At 48.0% G+C, this 18,548-nt stretch overlaps 1 protein-coding gene across 11 annotated transcripts in view; it reads left to right on the top strand.

Annotated features, from left to right (window-relative positions):
• Atxn1 (ataxin 1) overlaps window positions 1-18,548 on the top strand; it is a 413,636-nt gene that overhangs the window by 386,420 nt on the left and 8,668 nt on the right. For all 11 annotated transcript variants that reach the window (XM_021215427.2, XM_021215426.2, XM_029547630.1 and 8 more), the window contains one exon: window positions 8,359-10,363. In XM_021215427.2, the coding sequence (XP_021071086.1) occupies window positions 8,522-10,363 (1,842 nt within the window). In that variant the 5' untranslated portion in view covers window positions 8,359-8,521. The remainder of the gene's footprint in view (window positions 1-8,358; window positions 10,364-18,548) is intronic.

Here is an 18,548-nt window from a genome sequence, read left to right as displayed (position 1 = left end):
ATTGGAACCTGCCCTTTCCTTGACCTTTACGCCATCATTTGTCTTGTCCTTGTCATTGCACCGCAGCCTGATCTTGAGCGTCTTTGGGTCCTTCCTCATCAGTAGCAACCATACATGATACATGAGCAATCTTAGCATTTGGGGGAATAAGGAGAACTAGGTCAGCCGGAACAACAGGAGAACCTATCGAGGGGAGAAAAAAGATGGGGATAGGGAGATGTGAGAGAGAGACAGAGACAGAGACAGAGACAGAGAGACAAAGAGAGATGGGAGAAAAAAGATGGGGATAGGGAGATGTGTGTGAGAGAGAGAGGAAAAAGACAGAGACAGAGAGACAAAGAGAGAGACAGAGACAAGAGACAGACAGAGATAAAGACAGAGACATACAGAGAGACAGAAGGACAGGGAGAGACAGATCACATCGGTATCACCTTCCTACCATTATTTAATAACAATAACACTAGCATTTTGTATTGATATTTTATGGAGCAATGCTTCATGCGCTCTACAGGAAGCTGTGTCAAAGGACCTTGTCAAGAGCTGAACACAACAGGGTCACTTCCTCCCCATTCTGACAATGCTGCCCTGATCAGTTGTCCCCTTGTCCCAGCCATCTTGGGGCTGTGGCCACACGAAAGGTCACCTTCCCCTGTCCTTAAAGCAGTTTGCATTAGGCCAGACCAAGATCCCTGAAGGTCCCCGTGACTCTTTGCAGACATCTAGCCTAAGCGGTGGATCACCAGCCACGCGGGCGCCTCGGGAAGCTGTTCTGGCCCAGGGGACACGGGAAGGCTGAACAGTTTTTGCTTCGGCACTGAAACCAGGAAAGGTCCCGACAGAACGGCATTTCCAGCTTTTCTCAAAAACTCTGACTCAACCTCTGCGGGACAGTTCTCTTGGGACCTGGATCCAGATGGCCATTTTCCTGTCTTGAGCCTTTCCAGGAATTCCAGAGTGGGCAGGCAGCCAGGGGACACTGGCCACACTGAGCTGCAGCCACATTCACCATGTGAGCAGCTTCTACAGATGTCTCAATGCCTGCCTTGTCCCCTCTCTCCTGGTCCAGACTCATGCCCCTGGGCTCACGAGAGCCAGGGACGTGTGTAGTGGCCCCACACCACAAGACAGCTGTTGAGATGTTTCCAGATACCCCCCAGTGCTCTCTGTTACCACGTGGACTGGAATGGCGTTGGACCAAGAGCCTAAGGACAGCTTCATCCAAGCCTTAGCGAAGACTGCCTCTCCATCATACTAACACATACCAGTAAATAGGACGTCCCACAGAAAGACAAACGGGGCAAGACTGAGCTACCTGCCAGTCAAGGACATCGAGACAAGGCAGCCAGCACACCAGTTTGTTATCCAATACCATACGGTCAGCCAGGAAAACATCAGTACAAGTAACAGTATAGAAACTGAGCAAGTTATCTTTAGGGATATATATTGTATCCGACATACAGATACTTGCATGTAATAGCTGTTAATGGGAAAAAGAGGCCCTGCGTTTGAGAGCAAGAGGGAGTATATGAGGGGGTTTGGGGTGGGGGAATATAATTATCATCTCAAAAGGGGGAAGGGGGCTAAAAAGGCAAACTACCCAGAACACCCAATGAACAGTTTCACCGTGGCTGGCTATCCTAAAGACCTTTAATCAGAAGGACCAGTCTGCCCTAAACACAGCTTCCATGCACCCAAATAGGACTTGTGCTATTTAGAGAGGTTTTAAATGTTGTAATCACGTTAAGTGTTAAATTCAATCATATCCATTTATCCCCCCCAAAAAGCCTTCAAATATGCACACACATCCCCCCCAAATGTGTTCATGTTGTTAAACAATAAGGCCTCCTTTCTTCTGCTCCACCTTGGCAGACACCCCTACTGCCCCCTGAGACTACAGCCATGCGTGACAGCGCCTCCTGGCCTCTCTCTTCCTCAAAGGCACCGAGGTGTGCGGCTGCCCCCAGCTAAGGGGGGTCTGTGCAGGATGTACACTGAGACTAAGGCCTTCCATCTCCTTGTACGCTGCTTCCACTGTTTTGGGACAGAGTCTTGCAGCTTCCAATTCCCCCAGTGCGGGGTTTACAGGTGTGTGCCCGCACACCTGGCCTGCGTGTGCTTTCTCTGACACACAGAAAGCTTGCCTAGAAGACACGTGGGTGCTCACAATTCTTAGTGCCCCACCAGGGCAGGCGTTACAGGGCCCAAGTCACGCTGAGCTTGGGGGCTGGGTCGGGGACACCATGTCGCTTGACTAGGAAGGACAGTCTGGTTTCTCTTCTTTTGTCACTCCAGTGCATGGCACTTAGTGCCACAAAAACTAAAGTCCTCCATCAGTTTTCCTACAGAACAAGGTTTATTTGGACATTCTCGGCCCACATACTTCTAGTCATTGTTTTCCCTTTCAGCACACAGTGGGTGGGGAGCCACTCTTTGTCAGCACACTGTTGTCAACAACAATGCTTCCAGCATAGAGTGTGCCATACATTACCACCGGAGTAGTGAGTCCCAGACTTGGTGTGGGGGCACACACCTGTAATCCCCATCTCAGAAGGGGGAGGTGGGAGAACCAGAAGTTCAAGGTCATCCTCAGCTACAAGGCATATATGTGAGCCAGCCTAGGCTACCTGAGAGATCCTGTCTCAAAAACAAAACAACAACAACAAAAAAACCAAACAAGTCTTAGACTCCTTCCTTTAAACCATTCTCCAGCCAGAGCTCTTCCAACTAAGCTAATTGAGCTATTAAAACTCGGGCCGGGCATTTATTTTTATTCTCATTAATCTTAATTTTCTTGGTTCTATGCCATCACTTCTAGCCTCTGAGGATATATTTGCATATTAATCACAACACACTAAATATCCCTTCCAGCCTTCTGCTACCTCTACAGATGATAACCAAAACACTAATAAAATGTTGAACAGAGCAGAACCGAAAAAATAGTGCTGAGACGACCCGTCCTGGGCCCTGCGCTGACACTGATCAGCGATGGCCCCACTGAAGAGAAGAAAGTGGTCGGTGCGTGAATACGGATCCACTTCCTTTGCGGCAAGCCCAGTCAGGCAGCCCTGAGGATGTCTAGTTAGGGCATTTGCCTCATTCCTAGATGTTGGGTTTGGGCTTGTTTTTCAAAGTTAACCAAACTGAAGGACCTCTGTCCGTAGCACCCAGAATTTCTTCTGTTGATAGAGTCAAATGGGAAGGCTCGAGGCGAGGACCTCAAGAAGTCTCACCGTGTCCTCGTGACCTCTGTCACTGCGCTAAGGGTCCTATCTCCTAGCGTGGTTCAGCATCCCTTATCCAAAGTGTTTAGGACGAGAAGTGTTCCTCATTCACTACCTTCTCAATTTTAAATATTTTTACACGTAAAACGAGGCCTTGAGACTGGGACCCAAATGCGTATTTGCTCCTTAACGATGGAGAAAATCATCTTCGTTTTATGTAATATTTTTAGGGAGCCTACCATGTGACTCCAGACCACCACATGAGGCCAGGTGTGGAGTTTCTTACTGGTGTCCTGTGGCTACTCACAGACTTGGGGAATTTATGGAACATTTTGCGTTTGGAGTTTGCAGGTTTATGGTGCTGAACCTGCCCTAACCCTGATGAGCCATCTACATTTCTTCCTCGTAATTGTGGAAGCTGGGGGTGAGGGGGTGGGGGTGGGCACAGAGAGGCGTGGGGAGGGGAATCCAACTCACTCGCACTGAGAATGTCAGGATTGTGTGTGTAGAAACAGCATCTCCCCTTAACCCTCACCCTTGAAATGTGGTTTTTTTTAAAGGCTGTATGTGTCAAATTCTAGAAGTGTCTTCTATTCTAAGCAGCCAGTTGCTATTTACAGACCTTAAAACCAGTGGCCATCCATCCTCACAGAAGATGGAGATCCAGCACAAAAAGGTCTTGCCACTTCTCAGCCAGGATAGTAGGGGGGGAAAAAATGGAACCAAACTTAAGCAAAAGCGTCCCATGTCCTGTATAGCATGCATAAAAGCCTAAAGGCATGCCCAACCTGCAGACCACACGTGACCCCCATATATGGAGGTGGCCGATGCAAAAATATAAACTTACCTAAAACATCATCAGATTTATTTTGAGGAGGAAACATTGTGGGGAAGAAAAAAATCTCATTGAGCAGCTCTGAAGTGTGAACTTCCTACATAGCGATGCTATGTCACAATGTCAAGCCAGTTGGACAGACCGACAAATTTAAATCATGTTTCTGGTATAGATTTTGAGATGATGAGAGAAAGAGAGTCATAAAAGAATAAATTATTAGTATTTTGTGAAAAGAAGGAGATCAGTTAGGAGAGAAGGAAGGGCAGAGTACAAAAATAAAAAAAAATTTAATGATACACATGCATGTAATGAAAACGCCAGAGCATGCCACTGCTCAGCTGTGGGGCATGGCGCCACCTAGTGGTTGAGTGAAAATCCAGCAGGATCCACTACCACTTTGTGGAAGACGCAGGCATTTCGGAGAGCTAGTAGAACAGAGAAAGAACTTGCCCCCTCCAATTGGCCGTCTTTCATAGCAAATACTCCCACATTTAGGGTAGCAACAGGGGAGCCACGGCCAGGAAGATCTCTTGAGTCCAGACAACATAGCAAGATTCCTCTTCTGTTAAAAACTATTACTCTAGGCAGAGAGATGGCTCAGTGGGTAAAGGGCATTGCCACCAAGCCAGACAACCTGAGTCAGATTCTCCAAGAGCCACGTGATGGACAGAGAGAACCAGCTCCGTGCTGACAGCACATATCAACCACCACAACAACAATAACAGTAATAACCAATAATAATAACAATAATAATAATAATAATAATAATGTGCCCTAATTATAAAATTTTAAAATATAAGCTATTGGGATGATGGCCTGAGATTTGCCTCGCTTCAGCCTGGGACACTCCTGCATCTTTATTAATTGCTCCATCCTTGTTTCGGCAAAGCTAATCTCCAGCTAAGGTGCCGCTCTTTATCAGTGAGCAGAGTGAGTTTGAATTTGTCAGCGGTGATATATGATGCAGAGAGGTAGAGCTAAGTGGGAGGGTACTTGCCGGGCATCCACAAGGTGCTGGGTCTGATCTTCCGGTCCTAAAAATAAATATACACAGTTGATATCTCCTGCTAGTTCATTAGCAGAAGCTCAGCCCGGTTAGTGTTCAGGGCTGAAGAGCCAGCCTCTATCAGATAAGTAGCATAAATAAATCCTTGTGCCTCTGAGAGCCGTTTCAGCCTTCACGGGAGCTTGCTGGTTTTTGCATACAGCAGTCACATGCTCGGGCAGTTTTCTGTTTGCCTGTTGCTAAAGACTCATCCTGAATGTGTTTGACATTTTACTTGGCTTTGAAAGGACTTTCGTGCCCCCTGCATTTCCTTCCCTCGAGCTGCCTTGAGCTAATTAACCTATTCCCTCGCTGGCGGGGGCTACTACTGTATGCAAATGATCTCATTTCCTATTCTGACATATCACTCTTGCATGAACATCCCCCTAATGAAATCCTGCGGCGTTTTATGGGGCAGTGCACCTGTGCCGCCAGCAGGGGGAGCATGGAAGGGTTTTCTGAGTAGACCTCAGCAATGATTAAATGATTACCTTCCCTTGTCAGCTGGTAAGAGAGAGCAGCCGCTGGGCTGGAAGGATGGCTCAGTGGTTAAGAATACTAGTTGCTCTTGCAGAGGACCCAGGGTCAAGTCCCAACAACCCCACTTCCTAGGGAATCTGATTTCCTCTTAGGACTTCTGTGGGCAACAGGCACACATGTAGTACACCTGCATGCAGGAAAAACACTCATACAGATAAAATGATATAACTAAGTCTTTTTAAAGTTAGAGCTTAGCTTAAATAATATAACTAAGTCTTTTTAAAGTTAAATCACTTTCTTAAGAGTGATCCTCAGAGTCTAGAGATAAAAGATTGGCACTAATAATTTTTTTTCAGACAGCAAAAAGTAACAATGCTTTTGATATTTTGGGGGTTTGATTTTGGTCTGTCCTTACAATGGATTTATAAACACCAGGTATAGATGATGCTGCGTCCTCCTAGTAGGAGAGATTCCTACAGAATAAAGTTACTTAAAACATAATTCCTTACCCACTTTCAGTTTTTCTACATCTTCAGGTACATGCTATTTTTAATTTCGTCAGCATGAATAACTTACGTCTTTTGACTTCTGTTTCCCATGTTTAGTGGTTGTCCTGTCAGTATTGGAAGACGGACAGAGGGCTTTTTTTTTTTATTAAAATAACTCTAGTGCTCAGACACTGAGTGTCTAAACCTCCACTTTCCTGTACACATTTGCTTTCTTAGGTTCTATCTTGCCTGTTCAAACTCAGGAGGGAGGGGGCAGCTTCTTGGGTCATTTGTCACTTCGTTCTGGTATTTCTCGGTGATGTTGAAACAAAATAGTGATGAGGCACCCCCTGCCTCCATCTCAAGCTAGGTGGAAGTTGAGAACCGACCCCTGAGGTTGTCCTTTGGCATCTGCATGCACACCGTGACATGCTAATCACACACAGGACATGCACACATATGTGCTCACACATACACACACACTATAAACCGGATGAGACCAGTTTGGAGTTGTGTGATACAGGGATGAGGATCTGAGCAGAGGATTATGTTGCACTGTGGATCTTGCTGTTGGTTCTACACGGACATAGCTTGAATTGTTAAAGACTGGGAGCTTATGGTATGAGTTTGGCTCTGGGAGCTTATGGTATGAGTTTGGCTCTGTTTGGTAAGGGTTTAGAGTTTTCATTTTGATTTGGTGTTTGGTTTGTTTCTTTCTTGGCATTGCTAGGTTTAGACATGTGGCTGCGATTTGTCTGGCAAATATTTCATCTTCTGCACATAGTGAGCAAGTCCCTGCCGGGGAGACGAGGAGGAGATGTGTGGAGAGAATATTCAGAGACAAACTTGGAAGAGAAGGCACATGGGTGAAGCAAGTGCCTAACTTTTATTAAGGAAACTTTCAAAGCCTTGGTTCGACTTCACTTAGATATTCATGTACTTATTTATGCAGCATTTTTATGTGACTGCATTTTATATTGTAGCACAAGCAAGCCCAAAGTTGTGGTCACTCTCCTGCCCCAGCTTACAAAGTGCTGGAATTATATGAGCCACCATAACAGGGTTCATCTTACATATTGTGTTTAGTTTATTTTTGTTTTTTTTAACTATCTCAAAGGTGTCTTAGTGTTTTCTTGTAAGTGGCTGTACATGGAATTTCCTTGAGACTTATAGTGAGAAGAATTATTTGGGGATACTGCTGCTGAGTTGGGGTTCATGGGTGTATTGTGGGAGGCACTACTAGAATAGGGCGCACTACTGTAGACTGAGTGTAGCTCTGAAGCCAGGTGAAATCTTAAAGAGTATGGGTCTGGCATCAAAGCTACCCAAAGACTCACTGGGCATCTCTATTCAAAACTTGCTCCTTCACAAAGCCCAGCTCTTGGGATCTTATTTGACTGAGATAAACTTACTCAGGTAAAGAAATGACAGAGGATAGTACCAACCTTTCTGTGCAAACAATTAACAGAAATGCATCATCTACCAAAAAAATGTGGGGTGGGGGTGGGCAAGGGAGCTGTGATCCCAGCTCTTGGGAGGCTGAGGCAGGAGGAACATGAATTCAAGGCCAGCCTTCATTGCATGGCCAATTTGAGGCTAGCCTGAGCAACAAGAGATGCTGTAAGAAAAAAAAAAAAAAGTGACCATTCACCCTCCAGGAAGAGAAGAAAGGGGTTGGAGTTGCTCAGTTGCCTAGTCTATTTTATTAAGAAAGTGCATCTGCGCTGGAGAGGTGGCTGGTGGTCAAGACAGCGGCTTACTGCTCTTCCAGGAGGCCCAAGTTCAGATCCTAGCACTCACACTGTGATTCACAACTGCTTCTAAGTCCATTGTCAGGAGACCCAATGCCCTCTTGTGGTCTCTGTAGGCAATGGCACATAGGTGGTGTGCATAAACTCTTAGAGGCACACACACATGAGTGTGCGCATGCGCACATACACACACACACACACACACACACAAATAAATAAATCATAAGCAAGTAAGCAAATGTTTAAGAAAAGTACGTCCTTAAATTTAGTCACTATTACTGGCTCTTTAGACCAGGTAATATTTTATCTATTTTAACACTTGGGCCATAATCTGCTTTTGGAATTCCAACTGAGAGGGCCTCTCTCCTCTTAGTCGTGTTGGTAATAGTGTTTTTGTTGGTTGGTGGGTTGATTGGTTGGTTTGGCTTGGTGGGGTTTCTCCTCCTAGAGCTGACGTTTCGATTTCTTTTTTCCCCTGTCTTCTCTCTTTCCTGTCCCCATCCCCCATACCTGCTCTCCTCCTCCTCCTCCTCCTCAGAATCCGGAGCTGCCACTGCCAGCCTAGAGAACCCACGGGGAGATGATTCCCCATGAAGGGCCTGGATCCCCTACAGAAATCCAATGTGACTCTCTGTTTATCAGACTAAAACCAGAGCCGGCCAGCCAGTGAAACAGCCACCGTGGAGGGGGGACGGCGAAAAATGAAATCCAACCAAGAGCGGAGCAACGAATGCCTGCCTCCCAAGAAACGTGAGATCCCCGCCACCAGCCGGCCCTCGGAGGAGAAGGCCACTGCTCTTCCCAGCGACAACCACTGCGTGGAGGGCGTGGCCTGGCTCCCCAGCACCCCTGGCAGCCGCAGCCATGGGGGTGGGCGGCATGGGCCAGCAGGGACTTCCGGGGAGCATGGTTTACAAGGAATGGGTTTACATAAAGCACTGTCCGCAGGGCTGGATTACTCCCCACCCAGTGCCCCTAGGTCGGTCCCCACAGCCAACACGCTGCCCACCGTGTACCCTCCTCCTCAGTCAGGGACCCCGGTGTCTCCTGTGCAGTACGCCCACCTTTCGCATACCTTCCAGTTCATTGGGTCCTCCCAATACAGTGGGCCTTATGCGGGCTTTATCCCTTCCCAGCTGATCTCCCCGTCAGGCAACCCGGTCACCAGTGCAGTGGCCTCAGCTGCAGGGGCCACCACTCCATCACAGCGCTCCCAGCTGGAGGCTTATTCCACCCTGCTGGCCAACATGGGCAGTCTGAGCCAGGCACCAGGACATAAGGTTGAGCCCCCTCCGCAGCAGCACCTCAGCAGGGCTGCGGGATTAGTCAACCCGGGGTCCCCTCCACCCACCCAGCAGAACCAGTACATCCATATTTCCAGCTCTCCACAGAGCTCCGGGCGAGCGACGTCTCCCCCACCCATCCCTGTCCACCTCCACCCCCATCAGACGATGATCCCGCACACACTCACCCTGGGGCCTTCGTCCCAGGTGGTTGTGCAATACAGTGATGCCGGAGGCCACTTTGTTCCTCGAGAGTCCACCAAAAAAGCCGAGAGCAGCAGGTTGCAGCAGGCTATGCAAGCCAAGGAGGTCCTGAATGGGGAGATGGAGAAGAGCCGGAGGTATGGGGCGTCAACTTCTGTGGAGCTGAGCCTAGGCAAGGCAAGCAGCAAGTCAGTGCCTCGTCCCTATGAGTCCAGGCATGTGGTGGTCCACCCAAACCCAGCAGACTACAGCAGTCGTGATACCTCCGGGGTCCGTGGATCTGTGATGGTTCTGCCCAATAGCAGCACACCCTCAGCCGACCTGGAGGCACAGCAGACCACGCATCGAGAGGCCTCCCCATCCACCCTCAATGACAAGAGCGGCCTGCACCTAGGGAAGCCCGGCCACAGGTCCTATGCGCTGTCCCCCCACACGGTCATCCAGACCACACACAGTGCATCAGAGCCTCTCCCGGTGGGCCTACCAGCCACGGCCTTCTATGCTGGCACTCAACCTCCTGTCATCGGCTACCTGAGCGGCCAGCAGCAAGCAATCACCTATGCTGGTGGCCTGCCGCAGCACCTGGTGATCCCAGGTACCCAGCCCCTGCTCATCCCGGTGGGCAGCCCTGATATGGACACGCCTGGGGCAGCCTCGGCCATCGTGACGTCATCACCCCAGTTTGCTGCAGTACCTCACACGTTTGTCACCACCGCCCTGCCCAAGAGCGAGAACTTCAACCCGGAGGCTCTGGTCACCCAGGCTGCCTACCCAGCCATGGTGCAGGCCCAGATCCACCTGCCGGTGGTGCAGTCCGTGGCATCCCCCACCACGGCGTCACCTACGCTGCCGCCGTATTTCATGAAAGGCTCCATCATCCAGCTAGCCAACGGGGAGCTTAAGAAGGTGGAGGACCTGAAGACGGAGGATTTCATCCAGAGTGCAGAGATTAGCAATGACCTCAAGATCGACTCCAGTACCGTGGAGAGGATCGAGGAGAGCCACAGCCCCGGCGTGGCCGTGATACAGTTTGCTGTTGGTGAACACCGAGCCCAGGTAACCCTCACCAGGGTCATACAGGTAGGGGGCCCCTACTCCAGTTCTTGTCATCTCCTGGCTAGGTGATTGCTTTTCTCAGGTAGGGTTCCCATGGTAACCTGGGGACCGAGGGGTATGTATGAAAGGAGGAGAGAGAGAGAGAGAGAGAGAGAGAGAGAGAGAGAGAGAGAGAGAGAGAGAGAGAGATTGATTGAGGCTCTTCAGTGCTCCCTTAAGAGAGAGCCACCACAGATAGTATACTTGGCAGGGCCTAAAGATATGTCAAGGGATGGGGCTCTGTTCTTATAGGTTTGGGGTCTTATGAAGAGTCAAGTAGGGGTAGTTTAATACCACATGACCTAAACTACATGCCAAAAGTCACAAAGTAGGAAAACGGGCACCCAGTAGGTCCTCAGCTTCACGGTATCTAACTGATGTCCACGAATCTCTGATCCTCCTGCCTCTGTCTCCAGGGGTATCAGATGACAGGCATGAACCACCATGCCCAGTTTATTTGGTATTGGGGATCCAGCCCAGGACCTTTATGCCTGCTAGGCAAGGACTCTGCAAATTGAGCTGCATCTCATCAACCCTTCCAGAACCTTAAATCATCTCCCAGCATGTATCCAGAGCCTACTTATATGCAACAGCAGCTTTACTGACCACATGGCTGAGAGTCAGCCAGGCTTGTCCCGCAAATCTCCCACAGGACCAGATGTGGGATCTTGGTCGAGGTCACAGGCCCTGCTTCCCTGAATCCTTTTCACCTAGAATGTTCTTTATGGATAAATGCCCCAGTCATTCAGTATTTGGTAAGACCAAGAAAGTTTTCTGGAAAGTTCTGAGTCTGAGGAGAAGATGGTGGGCATGTTTATTTAGAGCATATAAGGCTATGGCTCACGTGAAATGACGTCAGCTCAATGGACTCTCACGCCCTAGGTGAACCATGGAAATAGACTAAGATGTGTGCTTCCTCAGTTTTAGTCCTTAGAATGCGAGTCTGATCCTCAGGCAAAGCTTTGATTGATTGATTTCAATGCAGGGAATTGAACCCAACAATCTTTCTGTGTTTGTCCCTGCTCAGAACTCCTCAAAATGAATATTCAAACTGCGAAGACACTGGCTTCACTGTGAGGTCAGACCCTGCTCTCCCCCCAGCCCCCTGAGCGCTCACACACACACACACACACACACACACACACACACACACCATTGCCTGACGCCTGACAGCAGGGGTCCCAGCAGCATGATGGACAGACAGACCATCTGTATCTCTCCTGTCACGGAAAGTGCCTTTGCAAAGCTAGACCAGAGAGGCCTGTGGTCTGCTAATGAGACTTCTTGGGTTTGGGGCCATGGAGATAAAAGAACAAGGCTTAGACCCAACCAGTGATTTGTGGCTTTATTTTAGAAGCCTATCAGAGATTGGCTGACATCATCGCAGCTGAAATGCTCCACACGCCATGCTTGCACACGCAGCAGGCTTGGGATCACAGAGCCAGACGGAGAGAAAGGGAGGGGGGCAGTAAGGGAGAGAGAATGACAGCAGACTTAATTGATCTTGCAATGGCTGCCCTCCATCTCCGGTATCTTTGGGAAGACCTTTCTCCCTAGCCTGAGTAGATGCCCAGGTCTCTACAACTGGTTAGCTACAGCTCACAGCAGCACCCACAGGGAAATATAGAAATAAGCGAACTGTTGGAGTTCCGGAGCAAAATCCCAAAATCAGTTAGGGAACTTGTAGAAGAAAGATGGCTTCTCTCAGACAGAAATAGCTTTGTGACCCTGGACATAAATCCTGCAGGAGCTGAGATCTGCAAGGAAGGCTGGCTTCAGACAACCTCCAAGGTCCTTCCCAGAGAACCCTGAGGGGCAGTGAGGAGAGCTAGAAGCCCAGATGTACATTTGTGTGGGGCAAGTGATTTTCCCAATGCTTCCCCAGCGGATGCTCTCTCTTCTCTAAAACAGGCTAACCTAAGGATGCTGTATAAAGACAATCTTCTTGTCTTGTAGTTTTGTTTTGTTTTTCATTGTTGTTTTGGGTTTTTCAATTTTATGTGTGTGTGTCTGTCTGACTGTCTATGTGTGTATCTGTGTGGGTATCTATGTATCTGTCTGTGTATATGTATGTGTGTCTGTCTATGGGGAAATGGGGGTAAATGTGTGTATGTGTGTGTCTATGGTGTATGTCTGTGTATGTCTGTGTCTGTGTGTCTGTCTGTCTATGGAGTGTATGTGTGTATATATGTCTGTGGTATGCATGTGTGTCTGTCTATGAGATATATGTGTGTATGTGTGTCTATGGTGTGTATGTGTGTGTCCCTATCTGTCTGTCTATAAAGTTTATGTGTGCGAGTGTGTCTGTGGTGCATGTATGTGTCTGTCTGTTTATAGTGTATGTGTGTGTCTATGGTGTACATATATTTGTGTGTGTTGGAACCTAGTTCCTTGTACATCACCAGACGAAAGTTGTACTACTTAAGGTTACTCCCCATCACCTTCCTCATCTGTTTGTTTGCTTGGTTTTGTTTGAAGCCTTTGATTTTCTGTCTTCCAGAACAAATTTGGTTGTTTTTATTTGCTTCAGTGATCAAAAGTTAAAAGTATATTCAGGGGAGATCCTAGCGGCATCCAGATAATCAGACATGGATATTGTAGGAACATAAGTAGGTATTTATGTTGGTGACTCTGTGTGTGTGTATGAGAGGGGGGAGAGGGAGGGAGGGAGAGGGAGGGAGAGAAGTGGGGGAGAATTATATGTCTAAGAGTGTAGGTACAAAAGCCCGTAGACCGATGAGGAAGCAGAGAAGGATGGTGGCTGTTTACCTCTCTACCTCCCTGCCTTACTGCCCTACTACCTTCAGATGGGGACTACCTTCAGCCTTTAGGCTAGGCTGGCTGGCCAGCAAGCCCTGGAAATGTATGCTCTCCAATGCTGGAGTTACAAGTATACATACCCACCCTGGATTTTCACATGGGTGTTGGGGATTCAAAAACTCAGGTCCTCTTGTTTGCATGGCAGGAGTATTGTTACCTATAGAGCCATGGTCCCACGCCCTTGGACACTATTTTTAAGGAGCAGAATCCCAACTTCTCTTGTGAAAAGATGCCTCCAGGGTTGTCTCTGTCTGGCATTTGTGATGAGGTAGTAATAGTATAGTAGAAAAATGCTTTTCTGTGTTCGTCACCCACCATCTCTGGCTTTGCTGCACAGTGCACTGTTACACCCTTGTAGAACAGCGCTATGGCGCAGGCTATAAGCATCGGTCCCTAACACTGTGTTTGTCAAGGAAAGCAAGCCTCTTTCTTCTCTAGGTAGACAAGTAGCATATCCCCCAAAGGTACGGACAATGTTCCTGCGCCTGCACAGCAGGTTCAGCCCGGAAACCCCACAGGACATCAGATTTCTTTCTTTGGGTTAGTCCCCAAATATATCCCACGTCCTGTTCTCCTAGTATTGAGCCATCAGCCTGGCTCAGCTATGGGATCCAGAGTAAAGAAAGAAAAAGAAAAGAAAAGAAAAAGGAATTAGTATCATGGAATGGCTGGGTAGGATACAAGTTATGAGCTTGGGAAATGCATTTGTAGATCCATCAAACCCAAAATGTCTCAGTGTGTCCACCATACCCGGTGGCCCTGGCACCTGGCACAGTGTTCACTATTCTGTAAGCAACGCTGACCCTGAAAAGGGAGCGGTTTGCTTCTGGAGAGAAAAGTGCATGGTTGTCTGCTCTGAAAATAATTTACAGAAGAATGTCTTCTCAACACTAGTCAGAAAGATGGCTTTCTCAGTGAAGCCAGCAAGCCACCCTGAGCCTGCCTCTCCTTGTTATCTATCCCTGTGCTGAGGAAGGCCATTGCTTTCACTTCTACTAGGCAGTGCAAATGGACACGCTAGCTTGCATGAGTGTGGGTATCCAGCCATCAGTAGGAGCCGGACATGAGTGAGGACCGGAAGTCCACCCCATCAGAGCAGCGTGAGCACCCGTGTACAAAGTTAGAAATCAGCTGCCGTAGTTATCATCACTGGGAAAGCTCCTGTCACGAGCACACCACTGGCTGCCTTTGGCTTCTGTCCTCTGTGCCTCCTAGTGGGCAGCAGCCCGCTCATCTCTGCCCCTGGACATCAGCCTTTCTGAAGAGCTCCCAAGATGCGCTCAGCAGCGCCTTGGTAAAGTCTGCCATTTGTAAAGTGCTCTGGCCCGCGGGTGGCCATTTTCCTCAATGCTGAGCTCTGTGTTATTAGGGCTGTCTGTCACTTCCCAGGTCCTCCTGAGGTGACTGCTTCCCTTGCTTCCTTGGCGGCTCCTTCATATTCACTGTTGCTTCCCTCCCCTCCCCCCCCCCCCGTGTGGGCAGGTGCACAGACTCCTGTGGCAGGCTAGGATGCTGTGCTTGCTGTGTGTGGATGGCTGGCTTTTCTTTCATTCCGCCATTTCTCGGTTTGACTGCTGTGGACCGTGAGTCACTGGTGGCGATGTTTTAATGGATTATCTAGATCCTAAAAATAGGCCAGGCACTCATGCAAGCAGTAAATAAGCCCAAAGAGTCAGTCCCTTAGCTACCAAGAGAAGCATGCTCAACTGTATTTACTGTCCAGGCTGGTAGAAACAAACATCAATCAGTCAAAACACGAATGGTCCGTGGCCTGAGCGAAGGCCATGTGCTAGGTCTGTGGACCAGTTGTAGATGATTCCTTACCTCTAATCAGTTCTTCTGTCAAAAGGCTCTCTCTAGGAAACTGCCTTTTGATCCACGAGGTGGCACAGGACTGTAGTCCCAGCTACCTGGGCAGGAGGATTACTTGAGAGGAGCTTGAGTATCATAGCCAAAACAGAAGAACCCTGTTGCTCTTCAACCGTTTCAGGGTGTAAGTGTCAATTACTTGACAGTCTTACCCTTGATGACAAGTTGCTTTAGACCATGGTCTTTATGGCTTGACTTTATTTTACTCTGTCTTAAGGTATCCCCCAATTTGACCTTCAACTCTTGGCCATCCCCCTGCCTCACACATCTGAGAGCCAACAATGCTCCCACAAAAAAGGCTAAGTTGTGTGACTAGAGGCTTTAAATAGAACGCTCCCTGATCCTTTCCACACCTTACCGAAGAGCTTGAAAGGTTTTATGAATGATTTTGAAACCCTGATACCAGTAGCTCACGCTCGGGGCCCTCCCTTCATCCTCACTATGGAGTCCTCCGCCTTGCTTTGTGTTGGGAACGTAGTCCTGCAGATCCTTCTCAGAGGAAAAGAGCAGGTAAAAAAAAAAAAAAAAAAAGATTTTGTAATTTTCACACTGCAGGCAATCAGGAGCTCCAAGCTCAGTAATCAGACCCAAAGCAAGACTTATTCACTAAAAAGCAGCCTCAGGAAGGCGGATGGCTTCTGGCTCTAGGAGGAGCTAGAGGAGGAGATGTAGGATGAGAGAGGAACGCTTGGTGAGGCAGACACCCTTCACATTTGTGAGAACAGGAAGCCTCCGGAAGGAAGAAGAGACACGTTTAAACAACAGACGTTCCCTCTTCCTTCTGTGCCCTGCTTTTGGGGAAATGTCCATATGTGTGTGTGTGGATGCAATACTAATCTAAGATTGAAATATGCAATCAAACAGCAGAACTATCTATGTGTGCATAGTGTTTAGATACAGTCCTTGTTGACTAACTCATTACCGGGATTTTATGGTGTTTCTCACATTGACGAGCTAAGTGCAATGTGAAAAGCTAGTCCTTAACTGTGATATAAATGCATGGTTATGAGCCGGGAAGTGAGGCCTCGCTGCCTCCACGGCTGGCTTTCTCCATACAGAAGGACAAGTGATTTCTCCATTGTCTTCAACAGTACCCTCTGCTGGTCACCTCTACCATTGCAGTGTTTCCCATTTTCTAAGTCAAACCATCTCTTAGAGTTTTACTGAGCATCTCCTACATCCGAAAGCATCCTAGACTCTGGGAATAGCAGTGTAAGTTGACAGAATGCTTGAGAAGCTCTAAGAGTAAAATACAAATGCAGTGCATCGAAATAGAAGCATTCTGGGGAAGATACAATGTTTATAAGAAGGAAGTTAGGGATAGATGGGGCACTGTCTGAAACATGGTGTCAGGAAGGCTCTGTCTGACATGCACAGACTGCGCAGGAGGCAAGTATCTTTAGAGTTAAATCAACACACACACACACACACACACACACACACACACACACACGTTCCAGTGTGTAGAGAGGAGCTGTGGCAGGTGAATCCTGTGAAGCTTGTTCTGATGACATTTTCCCCCAAGTGACAGGCTGGGCTTGACCAAAACTCAGGTGATGAACATCGTGAGGAACGGTCTAGAAGTTATGGAGGAGAATCCAGTAAAGTCTGTCTGCGATTTGGATGTGGGTATTGGAAAGAAGGAAGAGAAGACATTGTGATTTCCAGGGTCTGGAGCCAAACGACATGAAGAATAGGGATGGGGAGGGAACCAGGGAGCCATTATCAGGAGGTCTGTCTCTCTCAGAGACATCTAAATGGCTGTGTGTTCAGATAACAGGCAGCCAATATCAAACCTATAAAGCCCTGGGAGGATACTGGTCTCTGGAAGATAAGGACCTCTGTCTTATGCAAGTCCCTTTTTATGGTCGATCTTGCCTAGTTGAAACTGCTGTCTGACACAAGAATGTTAAGTCACCTGTTTACCATATTGTAATGCCATGTAGGCAAACTTCAGGAGGGTATAGAAGAAAGGGAGTGTTTGGAGGGAGGGGTCTGGGATTTAATCCTAATTCCATTGGCTAATAACTATAACATTAGGAAGATGATTTTACTTATCCGCTTAGAAAGCTGAAATGGTGCGATTTGTTTGACTAGCTTGCTATCAGCATTCAAATCACCTTTGTGATCAGAGCATTGGACAGTCAGTAGGCACTCGGAAAGAACGTGCCATAGAATGCCTTCTACCTATTCCTTGACTCTTTCAGACATGTAAACAATGCATGTTGATCATTTGCACACCCAACAGACTCCTGTCTACCCTGTCTCTCTCTCTCTCTCTCTCTCTCTCTCTCTCTCTCTCTTTTTAGTAACTAAGTCCAGTCAGTGCTGACAATTGCACTGACCGGGTCTTGTGCAGGTGATCATAACTGCTGTGAATGGGTGGGCACGAGGGCCATGTCATGTCCCAAAGACATCGATACACAGCACTCCTCCCCCCTCCCAGCTCCTAGCCTCTCCGTCCGCCCTCTTCTGGGATAGTCCCACAGCCTTGGCAGGGGGTTGATATAGATGTCCTATTTAAGGACATAGATACTTCTCAGCATGTGAACGAGTTCAATGAGTCTCCACGTTAACTGCTCATAGCCCAGAGCAGTGAGATTTCCCTCCAAATGACACGTGCTGTGATTTTTTTTTTTCTTTCTAAAACATCCTTCCATGGTCTGTGGGTCCAGCAAAGAAAGGAAGCTCAGTAATCCAAGAAGCCTGTGTAGTGAGCTGAGCCCAGGGGTGAAGCATGAGACTTGAGCTCGCAAAACAACCTGGTGGCTGGACCATATCTGTCCCTGTAGTGTCTACTCGAAAAAGCCCTCCAACACTGCCCGTCCTTCAGGGTCATACGAAAGACCTTCCTACTGGTTCCAGCCTTTATAGATGATGCCCTCCTTAAATTCATTGAACACATAAAGTTCATTGGTTCTAAGCATTATATTCATCCTCCCTTTAGGGGCTAGGAATTCAGCGGCAAACAGGTACATACTGTTCTTCACAGAGTGTACCTAACATCTCATTCTGAACAATATCTAGCATGAGTATAACTGGCCTTTGGAATCACCCGCAGTGCCTTACAAGTGAGCACTTTGTGGTTGCTGGGCAACCAGTAGGTGGTTTTACCAGACCCCCTACAAACCTGGTATTTGGTAAAATGCTTTGAATGATGTAAGGACTTTATATTTGTCTCAGTAGCTTCTGCCCAGGGTCTGTGTATGGCGAGGGCAGCCCTGGCTGCAGTTAGCACGCTCCGTTTAGAGTATTGCTGTAAAGCGAGAGGCTGGTAAACAAACTCTCAGTTTTTTCTTCTTATCCAGCCCATGGGTGACTGTGTTAAATAAAACACTCAAGGGAACCTAGGGAGAGAGCTCAGTTGGTAAAGTTCTTTCCAAGCAAACAGAAGGACTTGAGTTTGATCCCTAGAGTCATGTTTTAAAAAGAGGAGTGTAAGCCAGGCAGTGGTGGC

Source organism: Mus pahari, chromosome 16, assembly GCF_900095145.1.
Source record: "Mus pahari chromosome 16, PAHARI_EIJ_v1.1, whole genome shotgun sequence".
Classification (NCBI taxonomy): domain Eukaryota; kingdom Metazoa; phylum Chordata; class Mammalia; order Rodentia; family Muridae; genus Mus; species Mus pahari.
The sequence above is the reverse complement of the archived record's forward strand: the minus strand, read 5'-3'. Positions and strand labels throughout refer to the sequence as shown.